General features: G+C 33.2%; 1 protein-coding gene across 1 annotated transcript in view; it reads right to left on the bottom strand.

Moving 5' to 3' along the window:
• ASCC3 (activating signal cointegrator 1 complex subunit 3) overlaps positions 1 to 23,081 on the bottom strand; it is a 336,073-nt gene that overhangs the window by 108,868 nt on the left and 204,124 nt on the right. The window contains exons 17-26 of the mRNA XM_019967310.2: positions 20,506 to 20,625; positions 16,195 to 16,359; positions 13,827 to 13,913; positions 12,791 to 12,967; positions 9,476 to 9,701; positions 7,873 to 8,027; positions 5,019 to 5,117; positions 3,905 to 4,073; positions 2,143 to 2,363; positions 21 to 106 (exon numbers count right to left, since the gene is read on the bottom strand). Of these exons, the coding sequence (XP_019822869.2) occupies positions 21 to 106; positions 2,143 to 2,363; positions 3,905 to 4,073; positions 5,019 to 5,117; positions 7,873 to 8,027; positions 9,476 to 9,701; positions 12,791 to 12,967; positions 13,827 to 13,913; positions 16,195 to 16,359; positions 20,506 to 20,625 (1,505 nt within the window). The remainder of the gene's footprint in view (positions 1 to 20; positions 107 to 2,142; positions 2,364 to 3,904; positions 4,074 to 5,018; positions 5,118 to 7,872; positions 8,028 to 9,475; positions 9,702 to 12,790; positions 12,968 to 13,826; positions 13,914 to 16,194; positions 16,360 to 20,505; positions 20,626 to 23,081) is intronic.

The following is a 23,081-nucleotide window of genomic DNA, read 5'->3' as shown; positions in this document are numbered from 1 at the left end:
TCTGAAAAGTAAGAACTTACTTTTTACCAAGTTTTTCTTCTATTCTAACTTTCCAATCATCCATTCGTTCACGTACTAGGGCTTTTAAGGGTGCAATATATACTGCCTAAAATGGGGATACAAAAAGATCTCATAAAAACAGTGACATCATTTTCAAATAAAGGTAAACTCAATAAAATTTATCAAAATATAAGTGTAGTTAAATGTATCTTTTAATACTGAAAGACTTAAAATTTTAAATTAATGGGAAAATGTCATTAGCTTAAACTACATTTAGCCAAAGTAAGACTTGAATGTAACAAATCATGAAAATACTGACATAGATAATTTTAAATATTTTTTAAAAAGCACCATTGGTATTTTCTTTAGGTGGTTTATAATGAAATTATCATTTGAAATTTTTTAATTTTAATTGGAGGATAATTGCTGTACAATATTGTGTTGGCTTCTGCCATACAACAACATGAATGAGTCCTAAGTATACATATGTGCCCTCTCTGTTGACCCTCCTTACCACTCCCTACTGCACATCACCCCTCTTGGTTGTCACAGAATGAAATTATCTTTTAACATAATGTGAAAATTTTTTAAAAACTAGGAGATAATAAATTATATATACTATAACCCTTTCATGAAAAAAGCTACTAATTTTGAAATTATACAGATAAATAATCCAGCTGTTTAAATTTTAATGTAGATTTTATGGAAGACGCCAATGCCAGTCATACATTTTAGGTGTTCTACAATTTAGAAAACAAAAATAAATTAAAAATAAAAAACCCTGGTCTTTAATAATCTAAACTTCCATACAGATTACTTACTGGAAAAAAATTCTTTCCTGTATAGAATGTTTCGAATTTAGAACAGAGCTCTACTGGTTGTGTTAAATTTGTCTCCTAATGGCTTCCCTAGTAGCTCATCTGGTAAAGAAGGCGCCTGCAGTGCAGGGGACCCTGGTTTGACTCCTGGGTTGGGAAGATCCCCTGGAGAAGAGATAGGCTACCCACTCCAGTATTCTTGAGCTTCTCTGGTGGCTCAGATGGTAAAGAATCCACCTGCAGTGTGGGAGACCTGGGTTTGATCCCTGGCTTGGGAAGATCCCCTGGAGAAGGGAACACTCCCTGGAGAAGGGAATGGCCACCCACTCCAGTATTCTTGCCTGGAGAATTCCATGGACAGAAGAGCCAGGCAGGCTACAGCTGGGGGGTCACAAAGAGTCGGACACAACTTAGTGACTTTTGTTTTCACTTTTTTTCACTTTCAATGGATCCATAGCCACATAATAAACTTAAGAGTGAAAGAAAGTAAAAGTGAAGTCGCTCAGTCGTGTCCAACTCTTTGCGACCCTGTGGACTGTAGCCTACCAGGCTTCTCTGTCCATGGGATTCTCCAGGGGATCTTCCTGACCCAGGGATCGAACCCAGGTCTCCCGCATTGGAGGCAGAAGCTTTAATCTCTGAGCCACCAGGAAAACATAAAGTTAAGCAGGGAAGAATAGCTACTAAATGAAAATCATTGAAAAAGGAAGTTAAAACATTTCTAAAATCACAAATGATGAGGAAAAGAGTGCATAATTCTAATCATAACAAATAAATTCACTTTTTTGGAAAAAAAGGTTTCTGAGAGTACTTCACATTTCAAGAAAGCTTAAAATCAACACTTATTTGACTCGACACATTATTTACATTAATAATAGCATGGCCATTTGGAGAAATGTGGAATAAAGGCTGCCTTGGTATTTCCTGAGGGTAATCAGCTGAATTTATTAACGTATATTTCCTTCACAGCCAAAGGGTTTGATTATGATTAATGATTATGAATCATTATATTTCTTATAAGTATGGCTATGAACTACATATCTTAAAATGAAACTTCCTATGAATTATAGATACTTTACAATGAGGAAAGGACATGTGAGTGCCAATAAGTACATTAGAAATCTAACTAAAGGACTCCAAAGTATTAATATAAATTTCCTTGTGGCCATTTACTCATATATTGATCTGGGCCCCCGTGGAAAACTCACAAGAGAGTGGCAAATCTATTCAGTAAGTCCTGCCAGTATATTTAGAACTGGCTAATTTACAGATTATAAATTATGTTTTATAATTGAATGTAAATATGTGATTGTTTCCACCTGACCTTTGAAGTAGGGTACTTGTTGAAGACTCTGAAAATGGCTAATTCAGCTGCAACAGTCTTTCCTGATCCAGTGGGTGCTCCAAGTAGGACATTACAGTCTGTGTGATACAGCGTATGAAATATTTGTGTCTGCACAGGGTTAAAGTGGCTGAAGTTGTACAGTGCTTCATATGCTTCACAGCCCAAAGCTGTGACAGGTAAAGGCTGAAGATCCAGTAATTCTGAAAAGATTCAACAAGTACATACAAAACTGGAGAACATGCACATTATAAAATACTGTCTTTTTGAAACAAATTATAATAATCCTTAATGCTTTAGAGGGAAAAAAGGATTAACCAATTCTTATATACTAGTTACAGATCTCCCCCCCCCCTCATTACCACAATTACGATATTGACATATCATAATTTTGCTTTTCTGGCAGAGCTCCCTCTAAGACAGTGCTAATGATCTTCCAATCAGGAAAGAGATCTAAATGACAGGTATATGGATATATGCATGTTTTAGAAGAAAACTAAATTTACACCAACCTGTAGAAGAAGGAAAACCACTTGCAAACTAGTATAAAACAGTTACTAAGAACAAATAACTCTTCATTTGTTAGATAATTGACAAAACAGAGTGGTTGAGTACACTGTTGTTCTAGACAATGCAAACTAACAACCTAAAATAAGAAGAAACTTGTGTGGGAGTTTTAAATCAGAGCATGACTGGGTAAATAAGAACTGTGCTGAGAAAACATGGAAAATCCTGGCTGATTCGAGCTCAGTGGAATGCCTGAATATATACTTGGATCCACACAGAACTAGAAATCACTGAGGTTACATCATGTGTTTTTTAATACCAATTGATATGTCATGGTGGTACATTTGTTGCATTTAAAAATGTAGTCAGAAAATCATCTAAATACATAAATAAACATGCTTATCCACTCAACAAAGAAGGGATTAAATGAGAATTAAAATATAACATCAATACATGTTAAAATCAGGTACTACAACCATAGAGACCTAGTAGTGATGTTGGTAGCGTATGTTAAAAACACCCACAAAAGAGAAACAGACTCAGAGACACAGAGGACAGACTTGCGGTTGCCAAGGGGAAGGAAGAGAAGAGGGATGGACTGAGAGTTTGGGGTTGGTAGGTTCAAATTATTACATTTAGTAGGGATAAACAACAAGGTCCTAATGTATACCACAGGGAACTAGTCTTAATATCCTGTGATAAACCATAATGGAAAAACTATTAAAAGTGTACATATGTATATCTAACTGGGTCACTGTGCTATACTGCAGAGACTGACACAACACTGTAAATCAACTACATTTTAATCAAAAAATAAAGCACCATTTTTAAGTTTTTTATTTTGAGATTCTAGGTATCACAAAGCTTATTTGATGAAAGAAAATCAGAAAAGTCTTCTTCAATGAATAGATCAATAGATATTACAATTTCATTGTTTTTTGAGAAATCATAATGATTATAGAGATGAAGGTACAGTAATACAGCAACAGTGAGTGTCATTCTTGTTAACTGAACTAGGCTTAGTTTAATGTATTTGGAACTCAAATTAAAAAAACAAATTTAGGCCTGCATTAGTGTCTACATTTGATTTCGAAAAGTCTCTTCTCAAACTCTATTGATAAATAAGATGGGTTTTTACTTAAATTCAGACAATTTTAAAGCATAGATACTTTTAAACATGAACTAAAACCAACAATTTTGGAAAATCAATGATTCAAGTTACTATTCCACATGTTACCTGTATGGGGAGGATGTCTCTCTGGTAGAATCAGGTGTTGAAAGTTGATAATACATACAGCCTCAGCTCCTAACCATCGATCAGACACTGCTCGGATGTAGTATTGGGAAGGCAGAGGCTCAAAAATAGGGATTGTAAATACCAGTAGTTGAGCTTCTTTACTGATGACCTAATGTGAAATAAAGTATAAAATGAATATGGTTATTCTAGTAGCCTAGAGGCCTTATTATTCTCTTGTGAAAACAATGGTATCTACAGCAATATGTACTAAAGAGAAAGAAAATATCTTGGATTTCTAAATAGCTGAGATATTCAGATACTTCAGAAACTTGTAGGTGGTCATCCTCTGAGGAGATCTGATATTACAGAAGGAAAAACATATGCTGAACTTATAATATTTACATATACATATCATTATGTATTATCAAGTTACCAATTTAACTCATTATCATAATTTTCCTAACTTCATTCATTCAAGTACTTAACTTCATGTTTACCAAATTATTCATTTAATATTAAAAAAAAAATCTTTCACTACCATAAGTGGAATAACAGAACACTTGGCATAAATAAAAGATAACCATGAACACAAATGCAATGAAAATAAAATATTGCTATAAAATTCTATAGATGTCCACTCAGGCCTAAAGCTTGTTTCTCTTTGATAAAAAGAGAAATTAGGAATGAAGCATCATAGTGAATTCCATCAAACTGAGTCTTTCTGGAACTTTAAAAAAGAATGTCTTTTATATAATGTACTCAGTAGTCTTAATACTGTGCCTGTATAACACTGAAGTTATTTTTTATTCATTTAATTTTAAAAATTTTATTTATTCCACCCACTTGACACATTCCACCCCTCTGGAATCTATGCCTTAAACCATTAGAAAGATTATAATTCAATTTCTCAGATGAAAATCACATTGAATATATGAATATTATAACATTTAATCACTATTCTCTTTTAAAACCAAACAGAAACATAAAACATAATAAATAAAGCTTCAGTGGCATTATGAAATTGTAGAGAAATAGGTAAAAACAGAAATTATTTAGTTTATATTTTCTTTTCAATGATAGCAACAAAATGATAGAGTCACATAGACATATTTACCTGTTTTTTTAGAACTAGGAAATACTCTGAATGATAAATATGATCATTTGTAGGATCTTCTACCCAAATCCACCAGGGTTCTCCTACTGTCCCATGGACCTAGAAGGAAAATAGTATCCTAATACTATATATTTTAATTCAAGTAAGGGATTCTATTGTTAGCATTCCCAGAACCCATTCCTTTCTCTCTTTTTAACAGATTTATTGATATGGAATTTACATAACAAAGTTTACTCACTTAAAGTATACAGTTCAATAGTTTTAATACTTTTACAAAGTTTTGTGACCATCTTTATAATCTAATTTTAGGACATTTTCATCATCCCCTAAAGAACCTTGTACCCTATCCATCTTTCCATCATATCAACCTCCAACTCTTGACAACCACAGTCTATTTTCTTTCTCTATAGACTTGCCTGTTTTCGACATTTCATGTAAATGGAATCATATGCGACTGGTTTCTTTCACTTGCCATAATATTTTCATTCATGTCATAGCATGCATCAGTCCTACATTCCTTCTTACTAACAGGTAATATTCCATTGGACAGATATATTGTGTTCTGTGTACTCATTCCTCTCCATTTTTATTCCTAACAAAGCCTAGACTTGTTCAGTATGTTCATCTCTTTTTCTCTGTCATGTAACATTGAAGGTTACCCCACCTCCGAGAGTAATTTTGGTTAGCATACGCTAATCAGCTTATAGTATCCCCTTCACAAGAGCATGCGGCAAGGGACAGGCACATGGCCAGAACTGGCCCAATCGGGCTAAAGAAAAGGTGCATGCTCTGGGCTGCTGAAGCAGGGAGTATTTTTTCCCGCTCTCTGTTAACTGTGAACAAGGAAGCATGAATACATTTGAGAAGTAGTAAAAAATATCAGCAGAGAAAAGAGATGGAAAGATCCTGGCTTTGGAACAGTATTCCTAAACAGAAGACTCAGTCATCTTTAGGGGCTCTTCTACCCATGGACCTGTCATTCTGTAAGAGGATGTATCTTCTTTGGGCTTCCCTGGTGGCTCAAGTGGTAAAGAATCTGCCTGCACTGCAGGAGCTGCAGGTGACGCAGGTTCGGTCCCTGGGTCAGGAAGATCCTCTGGAGGAGGGCATGACAACCCACTCCAGTATTCATGCCTAGAGAAGCCATGGACAGAGGAGCCTGTGGGCTACATACAGTCTATGGGGTCGCAAAGAACTGGACATGACTGAAGTGACTCAGCACACACACATACCTTCTTTTCCTTAAGTCAGTTTGAGACTACTCATATTTGCTATTCTTACAGCCAACAGTATTCTAACTGATAAAAGCAGCTATGCATTGTGGGAGATTTATTATGTATCTTAAGAGAAGAAAATAGGGTAAAAAATCTAAAACTTCTATGTATTCCAATATATAAAAACTAGAGTTTATGGCTAATGGTAATCTTATATTTTACATAAATTTTATATTTATAAAAATATTAAGTATAATTTTCTTTCATCTTATCCTCACAGAAATTCTGTGAGAAAGATAATTATTATTATAATACATGTTTACAGATGAGGAAACTGAAAGTGAATGGTTAGGACACTTTAAGGCCAATGGTTGATTTCAGTTAGGGCTATGGTTGGGTATAATAAAATGCATTCACCTTAAAGAGGTACTAATGTCATGCAGACGATGACATTATGACAAATATTGTAAATATGCAGACAATATTTACTTACACTTAACTAGAACCTTATAAAGTAGGCACTGCTATACTACATTTACTGATTTTCATTCCCCACTGGCCTCTTGAAAGGACTGACACTTGCTTGTCTGTACCTGCAATCTCCTTTCTACTGTACTCTTTGTATAGTAACTGGTGCAAAGATAGACCTTAAAGTTATTGAGTGTTTCCCTGGTGGCTCAGTGGTAAAAGAATCTGCTTGCAATGCAGGAGACCCAGGATCAATCCCTGGGTCAGGAAGATCCCCTGGAGAATGAAATAGCAATCCACTCCAGTATTCTTGCCTGGAGAATTCCACGGACAGAGGAGCCTGGCAGGCTACAGTCTATGGTGTTGCAAAGAGTAGGACATGCCTGAGCAGCTAATACACAAAGAATTACTGACTGAATAAGAGGATCCAGAGTGGATTTTCAACGTGCGTATGTGTGTGTATATACACACACACATGCACACATAGTAACAGCTAAGTTTTAGAAGAAAGAACAGAAGTAGGGGTAAAAACAGAAATAGGAAAGGGATGGAAGCCAAAGAAGGACATTTGCAAGGACAATGTATAGCACTTAATGCTTATGGAAATAAAGAAGATAACTAAGGAAAGGCTATTTATTATGGCAATCAGTCAGTCTTTGGTGATCACTGAAGTAGTTGTCTCAGTGGGAATCAGACAACCAGGAGGTAAATGTAGATTACTCCTTCTACAAGTCTAACAGTGAAGAAGAGAATGATAGTTTGAGAAACATCAGGATTTTAAAAGGGCTCTTTTAGCATGAAGAATCTTGAATTTTAAGTACATTAAAATGACAGAGTACATACAGCTAGAAAAAAAAATGAAAGAGGATAGAATTAAACAAAGTCGCTATGGAGTTGAAACCACTATACCATTGTTTCATGTGACATTTTAGGTTTCCTATAATTCTCTGATGGACTCTCATTGGTTGACATATTATTCATCTATTATACCACATGCTTACCTTGAGGATGAGAGTAAATACTATTACAATGTTTTAAATGATTCTTCAATGTATATTCTTTTTAAAGGATTTTCTATACGCCTTGAGGACAGATGTAGGGAGGTATAGTTGAACCTGGAGTACAGACATATTTCCTTAATGTAGGTAGATTTAGGTGTTTTCCATGTCTACCTGATCATTCCAAGAGAAATCAGGAGAGATGCTAAGCGTCACTCGGAGGACAGTCCGTGTGATGGGCTGAATGGATGCTTCCATCGTTACAGAAGGAATCTGATGAACACATTGTTTGACCTTGAGCCCAATATTCACATGATGCAGAATGTGACCTGCAGGGAAAACATCACTTAGAAGAAATGTGTCCAGACAGGAAAGAAGCAATAAAATCTGACTTGTAAATGGGATTTCAGAGAAGGTGATTTTATTGCTTGTTTTATGATTTGCTATGTAGAATGGTTGACATTCTTGACCTGGCATGTTTGAATATTTTTTAATAGTTAACTTGAATTAGCAATTCATAGCTCTGAAAACCAGTATCAGGATTTTTTCTTTTTTCAGCTATTAATAGGGTTCTTAAAATTACTGAAACTTGATAGTTTTTAAACTACTATAAACAGTTCTACTTTTCTCCTAGTCAATTTAAGACACATTATAGGAAACACAGATAAAATATAAAATATGGCCAATCTAGCACAAAATTAACCACTTATATATACATATTTTCATAAATGTTGAGATCCTGAAATATAGATATGCAGGAAAGCATCAGGGTGGCGTTGGGGGGCTCACAAACAGATGTGACTAACTAGAAACATTTTCCTATTCTAATTCAAGCGACTAAGTGGAAATAGGTTATATTTTTTATAGGATCAGTATTTCTTATGTGTCCTGGTGGTTCATAATATAATTTTTTTAAAGCACATTTATAAGTAAACCAAAATGTTTTATGTACACTAAAGTTTGAAACTAAGGTGATTCCTCTTATTTAATAAAATATTTACATTAGAAAATGCGAGTAATCCCAACTTTCTAGTTCATTTATTGATACCTCCCTTTTTTCATTCCATCTTAGAAGTATTCTTATTACACAGGGGAAATAACTATCCCAGCCTCTCCTTGTATCTATGGGCCTTTTGCCAAACCCCTGTTCTCCTCAGCCTGCCTCCCTTCATGTGTAAAGCTTATTCTATTCAGAATCTGAAACATTACCTAATCCATGTTTGTTCAACAGAATGTTATGGCACATGGCAAGATATGCAGGGATAATTTTTCAGAATTATGTGGAAAGCATAGAAGACCAAATACTATTTACATACTGATAGCAACAGTATTTAAAGATCTATACATATATAATGATGAGGCTCATTTAGAATCTGAAAAATTGTACAGTGTATTGCTGACATACTTTTTTTATTGAAATACTGTTGATACACATAACAAAAGGCAATGAAATGAATTAAATATTGAGAAATAATTTGAGAATAAATGTCATTAACTAATTCTCATTATTTGTAGCTAAGATTGTATCTGTAAAATAATCAAGGGTATGACAACCTAAACTCCATTTTAACTAATAATTTCATTGAGTAACTACATAAAATTTAAAGATTTTTCAGAAGTTTAAATTTTGCTTGAGTTTAGATCAATTAAAAAACAAATAAAATGGTAAAAGTTTATCTGTAGTAAAATGAAAATTCATAGTGCTTTTTGTAACATTAAGCAAAATATTTTAATTGCATGTAACAGTTACATTAAAACATTTTTGCTTCCTTCTTACCTATTTCATCTTTCCTCATATCTTTCAGCTTATCCACAGTAAGATTTTTTTCTTCTAATCTTGTTAGAATGTGTGGTGGTAAAACTGAAAATTGTCTCAAAGGGCTAGTCCAACCCCAAAGCCTCTTGTCAATGACTTTACTAAGATTCAGGAGCCTGTAGGTCATGGCAGGCCAGCGTTTCCTCAAAGCAATTTCAAAAAGAGCACGGACAATTCTAGCTGCATTCTGAAGAATGAAAAGGGGGATTGGTGGTTAGGTCCAACGTCATTTTTAATTTATCAATGAAATTATTATTCAGACTCAGTTTAAAAAGTATGTCAAACTGCATCCTTTAATTGTGGGCAACATCTATCCTCATATACCTCTAATTATCTTTATTATTTTTACACAAGAATAATCGATCCTTTTATGTGGATGCTATTCTGGTTAATTCTCCAAGAATAGCTTTATTTCCAAGTTCTTAGGAAGTTCCACATCACATCTCCCTAAACAGGAATGAAGCAGATGAGACAAAAGGCATGTGAAATATTTAGGAGGTTATGGAAACCATTTAGAATCTAAGAGACAGCAGTGGATGTCCTTGGGTATACAGTGTAATGATCAAATTTATAAAGCTGTTTGGAGAAATGCAGAAGACTTGGGATCTAGTCAGAGAAAAATTAGTGAGAAAAGAATAACAAAAAATGTTGATGAGTGCAACTACCCATATTAATGGCTTCCTTACAAACCAGACAATGCGCTCATTGCTTTATATATATTATCTCATTTAATTTTTATGACAAATGCATTTGGTCTTGATATTATGATTTTATAGATGAAGATACTACAGTTTAGTGATTTTAATAATTTGGAAAGTTGCTGTCAGAGTATCTTCTGAAAGCTAGATCTAAACATTAACAAAGTTAACACCAAGATTCTAAATTCAGTGACCTGAGGAAAACTTGATTCACAGACATATAGAAAGACACAATAATTGAGGCTCTTTTTCACATAATTAGTTTTCATTTGTTTTGCTTCCTTCTATTATTAACTTTTCAGATCGTTTTACGGAAGATTATTTTAAAAATCATGACTTAGAGACATCTATAATATCTAATAACATGTGAATTTGAAAATGAGGAATGTTAAATCTGGTCAAAATCATAAAAATAGATTAAAAATAATGAGATTTTAAATAGAAAAAAAGCAAACATGATATGGCTTGAAATTATGAGGTGAAAAATAATCGTAAGAGTTAAGGGCTTTGGTTTTACATTTTATAAAAAAGTGTTATTCATCTTTTGATAAATTCGACTATTTGTTTCAGTATTAGAAATTTAAAAAATGGTATTTAGAAGCATGTGAGGCTATCTCTAATATGGTTCAAAAATGATAGGATGGCTCTCATTAGGCATTAAAATGATAAATAAATTGAACATTTTATAGCTATCAAGTAGGTATTCCTACAGATGCTCTTCTAAAAACTGTTAGCCTAATTTTTTCAACTGTGTTTGAAAACGCGTTTTAATATTTCAGAGCCTGTGGTTGTTCCCTAAAAGCTAAAAGAAATGGAAAGAGAAATTCTGTGTGACATAATACAAATAGGACATTTAAATCTGGAATGATACAAATTGGGTGGGAACAATGATCAAAATCTCTAACATGCAGAAGATACAGGCTCCTTTATAACACCATAGAATAAAAAAACTAAGGATTTATTTTAAGGGCTGAGAGAAAGTCTCAGGAGTGCAGAAGGAAGGTACCATTTTACAGATCTGACAGTGCTTGTGGAACTAGTAATGGCTTAAACTTCAAACAAACAAAAAACCCCCAAACTCAACAAAATTTATTTAACGCAGTCAAGAATGATAAACCGATAGGAGCTATTTAAGAAGAACCAGGGATGCCTTGAGATACATCCTCAACCTTCTGAGACTGACTTTCTGGGTACCAATCATGAGGAGACCATGAGTTTTATATTGTAAAGCAATTTGTAAATCAGTCTCTGATAATATCTTCATAATCTTGAATCAAGCAGAAATGTGGTCAGATTATCCATCCAGAATGCAGTAAAACTTTGCCTTTTCATTAAATCATTAACTATTTCAATACAAAACCATTAGATTATATAAAATGACAATATATTATCTTTCAGAAAAACAGGTAAAACAAAAGACTTTAAAAACAATGGTTCCTTCTACAGCTTTAGGCTTTTGAGAATACATATATTTTTCCATGGCAGAAACATATGAGTTGCAAAATGAAAAAAAAGATGTTTTCACCACATCCATATTTACTTTATATTTGAAGTCATCATCCAGTTTCTTGGTTACTTTGATTAAATTACTGCATTTCATTCAAACTGTTTGCTAATGTATCTTGGTTTACGTTTGTAAATATTTCATGTTTGCAGTTGTTTCAAAGTACTCTGGTGTATACATAGTTATTAACAGTAATTCATTTAACACAAACACACTTTTTCTATATTAAGCCTTTGAACAAAATTACAAAAAGAAACCACATAATGCAATAGTTTCTATATTTAAAGGATGATTAACGTTTTATTCTACTTAACCTACAAGAGGCATTACTCAATAAAAATAATGGAAAAAAGTATTTTTGATAAAAAATATTTCTCCCTAGAAGGAAAACCTCTCATCTGAAAGGTATATACTACCACACACACACACACACAAATCTACTTTATATATTGCATGAGTTCTTGAATATAAAAACATAAATATTACAAGATTTTATATTATGATAATTCTAAAAGCTAAATATTTAATGAGCTGCAATTTATGGATTAATTTTCTTTCAGCCCTCAATTTATAAGAATCAGCTTAGTAGGGAAGATGACTTTTTAAAAATAAAAGATATATCATACTGAATATATGATATGAGGTACATTTATTAAACTCTGTCTAATGGTTAAAAACAATTGTTTACATTTCTAACTTTTGAGAAAAGCTACAAAGTTTCCATAATGTTTTCTTTTTGCTTGAAATATTTTTGTACTATTGCTCTAAGTAACAGAAATGAACTTGACCATTTAAAACAGAAAAAAAATCAGATACTGATATTTTTACATGCTAAAATGTAAAAGAGCAACATTAAAAAAAAAGCCAAAATGACAACCAAATCTGACCTCTGTTCCTGATCTAATAGCATGAAATGGAATAAAAGACATACAAATTAAACAGAACCAGTTCTAAGATAAAATGCTGATTTAACAGCATGTCAATCATGAACCAATACATTATAGCATGAATTAATTCCTTGAATCTCTAAAAGTAATCAAGGAAGAGAAAACAGAAAGGGAGCAATATTTTTACCTGTGCAACGTATGCAGAATCTGATATGAGGGAGAAACTGTCCACCTCCCCTCGGCTGATGTAAGTTTGAAGCAGGATGTTTATTTTCCCATAACTGTTCTCTACACCTCCAGGAGCTGAGAGTTCACAGAAATTGCTTAGTAAGGTATCTAACTCCTCTATTTCCTCTTCTCTGACCTGGAAGAATCATGATTTTATAGAATTATCTGGGCTGACTTATTTAAAATGTTTACACTGAAATTAAACCATACTACATGTGTTCTAAAAGTTTCCATGTCATTACTCAACATTTTTCTTTTGTATACTAAAATAAAAACAATTTTTTCATAGGCTACTAATAAAATACAATGAAAAACTACCTTGAGACTGATACAACTACGTTTTATTATTCATCACCAATATTAAAATTGCCATTGACATATAAAAATTTGATACGCCACAAAAATTAAATCTTCTGACCTCACCATCCTTATATTGATGAGATTTCATTTTTTATTTGACCAGAGTAAAACCTCTGCCCAAATGGATTACAGCAAACTTGAATTATCTTCAAATGCATTCATTACAGTCATATATTTTTATATGGTATAACACATTCATAGCTTAAAACTGTGAAGTACTATGATTCAAAGCATTAAAGTTTTCACTGTTAATAAGATTAAATTACAATATGACTACAGAAATATTCATATCTAAGTCTGAATCATGCATGTCCTTTATATTTTCTTCAGTGAACCTTACATTGCAAATAAACCAAAATCTACACACTAAATTCTATGATAGTTTCATTACCATAAAACCTACTTAAATTGTATTTGATTTGCAGTAGAGAGCAAAGAATGGTGTCAGGTATGAAATACTATCAAAATCTATAATACTGGACATTGTTGATAAATGGAACAACATGGCTGGTACTCAAAATGTGAAGTGTCATATAGTTTATATTGTATAGGAATAACAATTTATTGTAAATGTTTATAAATGAATAAACACATATATGACATATGCATTTAATTCAAGCTTCAAGCAATCTTACCTTGATTTGATCAAATTCTTCAGCTTTGGAGACTATAGCAAAAATATCACTTTCTGTTTTGTGAGCATCAAAGAGTTCATTGAAGGTCTACCAAAGTAAGTGTTACATTTGATTAAAATAGAAGGCCTAGTAAAATATTTTAAATTCAAAACCTGACTATAAATCCACATTCTAAAAGGACATCCGAGCCCTAGAATATGCAGAGTTACAAGGTTTGTAGCACACTGCTCCAAATCATTAAACAATTATTAAAGTCATCAAAGGCTAAAAAGAATATTTAGCTAGAGAAGATCTTTAGAAGAAAAAAAAAATCAATAAAATCAGTTAATGAGGCCTACATTAGATATCTAAAACAATGTTCAGCATAGCATTCTGGTTTTGGCTCATTTTCAGCATGGGCATATGGAAATCTATACCATTCTCTGGCTTTAAGCTGATCGTATATCACATAAAATTGATGGAGGGATAACTAAAAATATGTAACCTGAAGATTCTGGCAAAGATATTGTAATATTGTTAGTAAGGGCATACAGAAATTCAGAAAATCACAAAGAAAAAGATCAGAATAAAAATACAGTTGAAAAAAGGCTCGAGTTTCTGAAAGTGAGCTGCAAACAGGCTTAAGATGTAGTTTGCCAGCAACACACTACCAGGTGGACAAATGAGAAAGGAAACTTATTGGACAAACAAGTGGACATGAGTAGGTGATGCAAGCTGTAGAGAGCTGGGGGAAATGTTGTGGGTTGAGGAACTAAGAGATCACAGTTGTAAGATAATATATGTTAAAAGACTTTGAAGGAACCTAAAGTGCTATATGGGGCTTCCCTGGTGGCTCAGATAATAAAGAATCTGCCCGGAATGTAGGAGACTCGGGTTCGATCTCTGCGTTGGGAAGATCCCCTGTAGAAGGGAATGGCAAACAACTCCAGCATTCTTGCCTGGAAAACCCCATGGACAGAAGAGCCTGGAAGGCTACAGTCCATGGGATCACATAAAGTCGGACATGACTGAGTGACTCACACTTTCAAAGTGATATATGGGACTTCCCAGGTGATGCAATGGTAATGAATCCACCTGCCAATGCAGGAGCTGCAGGAGATGCTCCTCAATTCCTAGGCTGGGAAGATCCCCTGGAGAAGAGGATGCAATCCACTCCAGTATTCTCACATGGAAAATCCAAAGGACAGGGGAGCCTGGTGGGCTACAGTCCACCGGGTCACAAAGAGTCAGACATGACTGAATGATTGAGCGCACACACACACACACACACACACACACACACACACACACACACAAAGTGCTATAGAAACAGGAGATATGAATGTGGCAAGGGAGGAAAAGCTATTAAGCACATGAAAATGTTTTCTGAAACATGTTATATGCATAAGCAGATGTTAAATAAGTACAAAACATTTAACACGTACACAACTTTCATACAGGCTTTGGTGTTCATATTCTTGAAGAAATCTCATCTTAGTGATTTCTATTACTTTTTCATTTAAGAAACAATTTTAAGAACAAAAATAAAAGTGAACATAGAAAATTCAAACCTTCTCTCTATAAAAAGAGTAATGAGTAAATTTCACCTTGATCTATCTCCCTCCATTCAAATTTAAATCCTCTCTTCACAGGTAATCACTGTTAAGTTTTACCATGTAGTAATACCTGAAGGTACGTGTGTGTGCGTGTTAGTCGCTCAGTCGTGTCTGACTCTAAGACCCCATGGACTATATATAGCCCACCAGGCTCCTCTGTCCATGGATTCTCTAGGCAAGAATACTGAAGTGGATTGCCATTTCCCTCTCCAATGAAGGTACATACATAGGTATATAAATACACATGAAGACAAGTATGTACTATTTAAAATGTAGATATTATGGTGGTACTCTACCTTACATAAGATTACATTAAAAGGCAACAGGCAAGGATACCACTGTGTAGTACAAATTACCTTTGAGTAATCTCTTAAACTGTCCAAATAGTACAGCTGAGTGCCCTAATATTTTTATTAGTTTTTATAATCCTTTTTGGTCAGTGTTTCTCAATAATTTGTAATTAACTTTTCAACTTCTTATTCATGGACATCAATAAGCCAACAGTCCCCACTGTATTCCCCAGGTCTAATATGCTCAATGGTTTTAGGCTTGGGTTCATCTGCAGCTTGGGACATACTCATAGAGCAGGATGGCAAGAAGGTCCTGAATATTTAAAGTCCTATTTTTTTTTTTTATCTTTACTGAGTGCATGTTGTTGAATTCCTAAAAGTTAAATGAATTTTGTTCCATAGTAATATTATATTCTGAAGTCCAGAAAGTATATACATTTAAAAACAGACACATTATTCTATTTGTTCCACTCAGTATAATACCTCAATAGTGTTGTATTTAATATAGTAGTGGCTAGCAGTTCGACCCAAATCAGTTGAGGAGAAATATCCAGTTCGCTCCTCAAAACGAATCATCCGAGCTTTGTCTAGTTTCCGTCCAACTTCGATGACCAACTGTTCTCGGTGCTTTGCTAATGTTGGGTCAATCTATAGGAAAAAAAACAAACAAAAAAACACTTGACTAATTGTTCAGTCATCATTTGCAAAGGTATATCTACTTATGGAAATTAAATGTTTCTATTGATGCTCTAGCATACATTTTTATTACAATGTTAAAAGAATACATTTTTAAAAAGTTAGAACAATTAGAAAATATTTTATTTCATATATAAAGAAAGCTTTTAAAATTAATGAAAATTATCAATCTGTATATTGTTTTCAGATAGTAAATTTTAGAATCTAAAATTTCTGTATAGTCTTATAATCTTTAAGATTAATCAGGATTAGAAATTAGATACATGAAAAAAATCATTGTTTTCTCCCTCCCACACTAAAATAAATAAGAATTATAAAATACCAAATCATAGTCCTGCTTTATCAGCTGTTTTAAGAAATGATAGTGAGAATGCTTTCCTCTGCTGAAATAAGGGTATGTAAAAATAAATGAAAAGTTATCTTTTAAAAAGCATGGTTTTAGTGTTCTAACAATTTTCATAACTGTGGTGGGAAAACCACTTTGCAGTATTTTTCTAAGCAGAAAGGACATTAACACTGGATATTAATAAATGTTCTTGTTACTAAGATATGTGTGTGTAAATATATGTATACAGACACACATACAGGTACACACACCAAGTCCTGAAGATTGCAGTCTGGCCACAAGCAATAAAGTGAAGTATGACCTTCCAAGGGGTGAGGGGAAGTATAAAATACTTCAGAAATCAATTTATGAGTTAATACTCCTACTATTTGTTCTAACAGATTTTTATATCAACTTGTTCATGCACCAAATATAGCTACAAAAAATGAATAAATCAGAAAAAAATGAGGCAAAGGAAAATCAACTGTAGGGAAGTAAGGTGGAATCAAGAGTCATATTAGCAAATACAGAAAGTTTTTTTTTTTTTAAGTCTTTATTGAATTTGTTACATTGCTTGTGGGGTTTTTCTTTGTTTGTTTGTTTTTAAGGTTTTGGTTTTTCAGCCGCGAGGCATGTGGAGTCTTTGCTCCCAGACCTGGGATCAAATCCTTACCTCCTGTGCTGGAAGGCAAAGTCTCAACCATTGGACGACTGGGGAAGTCCCAAAAAGGTCTTAAATATTTTCACTAAGTGACATAATACATGTTTCAGGTTTACCTTATAAAACCATGTTATTAATCACATATTACTAAACCACTAAAAAGAATTAAAGTATTAAATTATTTGTGTTAGTTCACATGAGTTTTATAGCTGTAAATTCTTATTGGGTAATAAAAACACGTAGGTCAGAAAAAAGGTTAGTTATCTGAACTGTGAAGGCTATAAAACCATGTACCTCAAAACGGGGAAAAAAAGTCACTTTTTTATACTAGAAAATCATATAAAAATGACTTCTGATATTAACCTGGTACTTTAAGAGAAATCAATTGGTATGTTTATGTTGAGATTTGAGATGCTTTAGCCCATGGAAAATAAAAAAAACAAGTTGTGTTTTGTCTTCCTAAATTTACTCCTTCAGAATACTTTCATAGTACCATTGACCTGTCTCACAAAGCCTGTATCTGTAATAAGCTAGTGCCTTATTCTTTAAAATGTATAAAGTTACAGGTTACAACACATCTACATTTTATAGCTGATAGCAATCTGGCTGTAAAAGAAGATACCTGAGTATTAGATATCTTAATACTTAGGTATTAAGTAAAAGAGTAAACCTAAGTATTTAATATACAAATAAAGTGATTTCAGATGAACAGCTTCGTAACTAGTTGTTGCTGTTATTTTTATTTCCCCCTCCTAAATCTTAAGTTTCAAAAGTTCTCCATGATCACATTTACTGTATATGAAAAGGAAAAATAAAGAAGAAAAAAGATAGCCATCTGCTTTGATAACACCATGGAATGTATACACAAACTAAGCCATTATTATTTATAAATGGAGGAAAACTATAATGTTAACGTAATGTTAATTGATCAGTCATGTCCAGCTGTTTGCAACCCCATGGGCTGAAGCCCACCAGGTTCCTCTGTCCATGGAATTCTCCAGGCAAGAATCTAGAGTGGGCTGCTATTTCTTTCTCCAGGGGATTCTCCCGATCCAGGGATTGAAACTGGGTCTCCCACATTGCGGGCAGATTCTTAACTATCTAAGCTACCAGGGAAGCTTTGATAACACCATGGAATATATATACAAACTAAGCCAACATAATTAATGACTGGAGGAAGACTATAATTCTGAGTTAAATTCAACCTTTCTTCTAATTTTGATTTAACACCATGTGAATATCGATATGATGGTGGTGAAATAGTATATTCATTAGAGAATAACTGGATTTTATCTGCAATTAGGAAGCATTTACAGGGTATAAAGCAGAGTTTTAAAGAAAAGACAAGATCTCACAGAATCTGTAAGCTATGTGGACCACACAGCTGTGAAGTTTGTAGGAAGAGCTGTGACCACATGCATTTGATTCTCAGTCTATGTTCTCAGCAGGACCGATTCAGCCTCCAAACTGTTAAGATAGTAACTCATAAATGCTATTTTTAACTTAGGAACAAGGACTTAGAAGGATTTGATAAGAGGAACATACTGTATACAACATCAGCCTATTATTAAAAGTAGTCTATAAGTTTCCTCATGTCTAATTTATTCCAAAAACTAAATTAAAAAAATAGTTTAAAAAAATCATAGCAAAATAGTAGTATCAAATGGAAACTCATCTGAATACTAAATTGATTAACAACATAAAGATCATTAGTATCAGTAGAAAAGAGGTATAAAGAAAGTAAAATAATTACAGGGGATAAAATTAATTTTCCTTCAGTTCAGTTCAGTTGTTCAGTCGTTTCCGACTCTGCAACCCCATGGGCTGTAGCATGCCAGGCCTCCCTGTCTATCACCAACTCTCAGAGCCTGCTCAAACTCATGTTCACTGAGTTGGTGATGCCATCCAACCATCTCAACCTCTGTTGTCCCCTTCTCCTCCTGCCTTCAATCTTTCCCAGCATAAGGGTCTTTTCAAATGAGTCAGTTCTTTGCATCAGGTGGCCAAAGTATTGGAGTTTCAACTTCAGCATCAGTCTTTCCAATGAATATTCAGGACTGATTTCCTTTAGGATGGACTGGTTGGATCTCCTTACAGTCCAGGGGACTCTCCAACACCACAGTTCAAAAGCATCAATTCTTCAGTACTCAGCTTTCTTTATAGTCCATCTCTCACATCCATACATGACTACTAGAAAAACCACAGCTTTGACTAGACAGACCTTTGTTGGCAAAGTAGTGTCTCTGCTTATCAAAATGCTATCTAGGTTAGTTATAACTTTTCTTCCAAGGAGCAAGCATCTTTTAATTTCATGGCTGCAGTCCCCATCTGCAGTGATTTTGGAGCCCCCCAAAATTAAGTCTGCCACTACTTCCATTGTCTTCCCATCTATTTGCCATGAAGTGGTGGGAACAAATTTCATATTCTTAGTTTTCTGAATGTTGAGTTTTAAGCTGACTTTTTCACTCTCCTTTTTCACTTTCATCAAGAGGCTCTTTAGTTCTTCTTCACTTTCCTCCATAAGGGTGGTGTCATCTGCATATCTGAGGTTATTGATATTTCTCCCGGCAATCTTGATTCCAGCTTGTGCTTCATCCAGTCCAGTGTTTCTCATAATGTATTCTGAGTATAAGTTAAATAAGCAGGGTGACAATATACAGACTTGACATACTCTTTTCCTGATTTGGAACCAGTCTGTTGTTCCATGTCCAGTTCTAACTGTTGCATCCTGACCTGCATACAGATTTCTCAAGAGGCAGGTCAGGTGGTTTGGTATTCCCATCTCTTTCAGAATTTTTCAGTTTATTGTGATCCAAACAGTTAAAGGTTTTGGCATAGTTAATAAAGCAGAAGTAGATGTTTTTCTGTAACTCTTGCTTTTTCGATGATCCAGTGGATGTTAGCAATTTGATATCTGGTTCCTCTGCCTTTTCTAAATCCAACTTGAACATCAGTATTTTCTATAAAAAGATTAAAGCTCTGTTTTTCTTACAGGTACCTAACTCTTTTCAGATGAAGCAGAAATAGCAAATATTTATCCTCATACCATGAAAGGATTAGAGAACTAAAAAGGAGGTCTGACTTTCTTTTTTTAATAAATGAGTTTTTTTACCTGATAAGCCTTGTGGCTGATGCCATATACTAATGGATTTGCTCTCATCCGTACATAAAGATAAGTGTAGCTTATCCACTTCACTGCTTCTTCCACATTAGTAACCGTTCCCAGAGCAATCTGCAAATCAAAAATATAACAAAAATTAAACTAATGCATTAAAGTTGAATATAAACATTGCATCAAGGACCATTTTGTCAAAAGCTAAGTTTTTAAAATGCATCACTATGATGTATTTAAAAGAAGGTAAGCATAATTATTGGCCATGACATTTCTCCAATTAATTAAAAATCAGCCCTGCTTCATTTGAGAACAGTACATTAGATATGCTACCTGCCAAAACTGACCTTACTTACTATTATTGCATTGGATTATTTTTCCCGTTTAATTTTATATAGTATTAAAAACATTTTGGTATTCATTAATTCTTCTTCTTCTTGTTTCTTTTAAATCTTGGCTTCATTTAATGTGACAACATTATTGATAGTTTTAAATGTAACTGTACCACAAATAAAACATAATATTGATGATTTTATCCCTCTTTATTGTGATTTTGTATACTGTCATCACCAAAATAACAAAGGGTATCATAACATTAATTTTTTTCCTCTAAAGATTCCCATTTGCAGCATAACTAGTATAAATATATAATATAAATACAATGGTAAATGCAATAATTTTGGCACAAATATTTTATTGGGATTTATACATATTAATAACATATATACCTCAAAATCCATACAAGAACAGGGAGTGGTTTTAATCTTTTTATTGGTAAACTTATCTTAGGGAGAAAATAGTTATTTATAAATTTGAATTATAATAAACACTGGTATTTCTTTAGATTATAATCTGAAATTTTTAAACATAGCATTTTAATATAACTTTATAATATGGTAATTTAATGAAACCAAAGTTAATAATTTTAAAACAATGATAACATATAAAATCTGTGTAATGAATGGAATTGCTAGAAAATGATCTTAACACAGAACTGCAGTGAAAAATCTTAAAAATACACTTTTTTAGACACTGGATCTATAGGTAGTCATTTTGCTTCTATTTAGAGTGTTCATTTTAATTAACAAATTTATCCAAGTTATGCCACTTCAGATTTGAATAATTTTTCCTGAATTTGTGCCTGAAAAAATTTTTACATCGTAATACTTTAATCAAAGGATAACTGATGGTCTCCACCCTAAATAACCAAATTTTAGGAGACAAGAAGGAAAAATAAATCCTGTTATTTTAGTATAAAATATTAAAGAAAATAACCATTAATGTTTGCTTTATTTTCATATTATAATTTACATTCTGCATAATTAATTTTGTAAAGTAAGTATGTGTAGGCTTAGCTATCTTTATTTAGTTGGAGATGACATATAGCAATTTAATACCATTATAGTATTATATCATACTATTCATCCTTAAATAAATGACCAAAACTAAATAAATGACAAGGCAGATGCTGACTATCTTTTAAAAAAATTACACTATCTTGATATATGTCAGAGAAAGACAATACTGTATGATCTCCTTTATATACAGAATCTAAAAACACCAAATTCATAAACAGCAGAATGGTGGTAGCCAGGAGTTGAGGGGTAAGGAAAATGAGATGTTGGTTAAAGGGTACAAATTTTCAGGCACATGAGTAAGCTCTGGGGATCTAATGTATAGCATCATGACTATAGGTAATCCTATTGTACTCTATACGTGAAAGTTGATATGAGAGTAAAGCTTTAGTGCTCTCAACATAACAACAGACAAAATGGTCATTACATGAGGTGAAGGAAGTGTTCACTAACTTTATGGGGTGAACATTTCACAAATACATATGTGTGTCAAATTATTGCACTGTATAACCTTAAACTTACAATGTCATGTCAATTATAACTCCATAAAGCTGGAAAGAACAAAAAAATTTACATTACATATTAACCAATGACTAAAACTGACCACAGTGTAAGTAAACATACACATTTATTAAAATGTGAACTGTAAGACTTTCTACAAAACAAAGTGTAACAAGAATTAAAATTTACCTAAGGAGTGAGTTCTACAAGACTTCCTAAATATGTACAAACATCACAGTTAAACATTTTTTAGTCTGCTTAGGCAAAGGAAACTAGTTAGATAATATGGCAAGATATCCTATAGCATTCTCCATTTTTAATTCTATTATTTGAGTTGGATTGTATCAATTCCCTTATCATTTATAGATATTTTAAAATAACATCACACAACTCCTGAGTAGAAAATTTTATAAAAAATAAAATAAACTTTATATTACTTTCAAAATCAGAGAATAAATTAACAATAATTGGTAATTAGCTGTTGCTGGGCACTGATAAGAATAAAGGAAAAGACCAAGTAAGTAGCAAAACCTGGATCAAGTAATACAAGTCTTTCAAATGTTCACCAAAAAGGAAAAGACTACTCAGAAAAATGAATGTAAATTTATGATGGTACATCATACTGTGAGATTAATCCTTGAATGCCACCTAGTGACAACAATAAAAATTTACTTGCAAATATGTGTGGTCTCCTAGTAGCTACTTGGAGAAGGCAATGGC

The sequence above is a fragment of the Bos indicus genome, chromosome 9 (genome assembly GCF_029378745.1).
Source record: "Bos indicus isolate NIAB-ARS_2022 breed Sahiwal x Tharparkar chromosome 9, NIAB-ARS_B.indTharparkar_mat_pri_1.0, whole genome shotgun sequence".
NCBI lineage: Eukaryota > Metazoa > Chordata > Mammalia > Artiodactyla > Bovidae > Bos > Bos indicus.
Note: the sequence above shows the minus strand (reverse complement) of the source record. Positions and strands in the feature narration are given on the sequence as shown.